The sequence below is a fragment of the Opisthorchis viverrini genome, assembly GCF_000715545.1.
Source record: "Opisthorchis viverrini unplaced genomic scaffold opera_v5_417, whole genome shotgun sequence".
Taxonomy (NCBI): domain Eukaryota; kingdom Metazoa; phylum Platyhelminthes; class Trematoda; order Opisthorchiida; family Opisthorchiidae; genus Opisthorchis; species Opisthorchis viverrini.
The window spans coordinates 39,452-41,660 of NW_008752073.1; the positions used below are offsets into that span (position 1 = coordinate 39,452).

Consider the following 2,209-nt stretch of genomic DNA (forward strand, 5'->3'; position numbering starts at 1 on the left):
CATTCTGACGCCATAGGTGTCTCAAGTTAGCAAACGTGGCCCGAGCCTTGCAGATTCGTGCATTCACCTCATCTGTCACACTACAATCAGAACCAATACAACTTCCAATATACGCAAAACGCTCCACAACTTCCAGTGGCTCACCATGGATTTTAAGTGGCACACTTGGTGACTGCATGTCCAGCAGCATGACCTCATATTTTGTGGTTGCAAAGTGCATACCAAAAGACAGGATGTCTTTGGTCAGTTCATCCAAGAATACTTGCGCCTTCTCCTGTTCTTCGAAGACGAGAACGATGTCATCTGCATATTCCAGATCGACAAGGTTTTCTTCACTGGCTATTTGAACACCAGGGTTTTGGAGACCCTCCAGCGTTCGTCTCATTATTTCATCGATCACAAAGTTAAAAAGGAATGGAGAGAGTGGGCATCCCTGACGGACACCGCTTTGTGTACGGAAGCTTTTGGAGAGCTCTCCGTACACTCTCACACGTCCGGAAGTCTGAGAATACAAAGAACGCATTGTTTACAAACTTCCGGGGCATTCCTTGGAGGGAAGGCGTTTCAAGAACAGATCGGTCAACCGAATCAAGATCACCTTGGAAATCCAGGAACACTAGAATCGTGGGTCGCTTATACATATGGCGTTGTCCAAGCACCTGACGAAGTGCGAAGATTTGGCCTACACAAACCTTATCAGGCCGGAATCCCGCATGCTGCTCTCTATTCAGTATCTCACGAGCCTCCGTAAGGCGACGAAACACGTGACGCCAACAGTCTCATTATGTCCGGAAAGAAGTTGAACCCGTGTGATTACCAAGTTCACTGCAAACCCGTTTTTTGAAAATGGACATTATCACGGACTCTCCCCAGTTGCCTGGGACAGACTCCCTTTCCCAAATGCAAGCAAACAGATCACACAATCGCTGACTGTGGACTTCACCCCCGTCTTTGAACAATGCAGGTGGGATGTCATCCGGACCGGAGACTCGGTGGCGCTTAAGAGAACATATACAGTCATATACCCCCAAGGCCCTAGGTACGTCCACGTTCACCGTCCAGGGTTCTACATCACTTGTGGGTTCCAGATAGAGGGCCAGCGGGTGATCATGACAATCGTTGTTCGAAGTATTCGGCCAAACGGTCGAGGCGATCTTGTTTATTCGAGATTGTCACTCCCTATCCTTGATGGTTTAACTCACAGGTGGTTTCCCAGGCCCCGTCGCATGGAACAACTGAAATAATCTTCAGGTATTCCCGGCTTTCTGGGCCTCTTCCATGTCCACAGCTTTCTGTGTCCACCACACTTCACGGTCGGCTAGCACACTCATTTTCACTTGACGTCTGATAATTCGTCGCATCAACTTATGTTCCGGGCCGGCTGGGATATTTGTCCGAGATCTAAGCAGGCCACCGTTCGGTTTGATATCCAGTGGTTGAGTGCGCCTAGTGGTGCCGTGCCAGAGGCGAAATTCCCAGTACTATGCAAGGAGGTGGCAATCTCGTCCCAGTATGAGTTCACATCTGATGGTGGAGCATTTGAAAGAGACTCTCGAAGACAATTCTGGTAAATTCTTCTGATATCCAGATCTGCCAGTCTCTCTCAACTGCCAGGCGATTTGTCCGAATCCTATGCGAATCCGGAAGGGTGCGTGGTCGGAATCAACAAATGTGTTCCAAAGCGACCGGCAGTCAGTTGCTGATACACGCCATCTGTAACTGATGGCGATGTGGTCAATTTGAGTTTGTGGCCGGCCTACCGTTGGAGGGTACCATGTGGCCAGACAACTTCGGCTACTTCGGAAGTTAGTACTGCATAAAAACAGCCTGCGATCAGCATACTGCTGGAGCAATCGTTCCCCATTGTCCGTACGTATCGATTCCAATCCATATCGACCTCCTAATTGAGTCTGCGATACGCTAAGCCTTCTGACTGGTGCATTCAGATCTCTGGCAACCACCGCGACATCTGAGCTTGTAGGTCGCCGAAACAGGGCATTCAAGGCTTCGTAAAACCTGTCTATCGGGGTGCCGGAGCATTCAAGTCAGCTGAGGCGTAAGCAAACACGATATACAGACACTGATGAATTTCCCGCTTGCGAGGCCCCTTCACAGACGTTGCCAGAGGAACCATCATCATCATCATCGTCATCAAGGACAGAAACATCAGTGTTGCCATTGATGCTTCACTGCCGTACATATATATATA

The 2,209-nt window shown here is 49.2% G+C and overlaps 1 protein-coding gene across 1 annotated transcript in view; it reads right to left on the reverse strand.

Moving 5' to 3' along the window:
* T265_15265 (hypothetical protein) overlaps positions 1-523 on the reverse strand; it is a gene marked incomplete at both ends in the record, with an annotated part of 37,588 nt that extends 37,065 nt beyond the window's left edge. Inside the window, one exon of the mRNA XM_009177338.1 lies at positions 68-523. Within this exon, the coding sequence (XP_009175602.1) occupies positions 68-523 (456 nt within the window). The remainder of the gene's footprint in view (positions 1-67) is intronic.
* Positions 524-2,209: the final 1,686 nt, after the last annotated feature.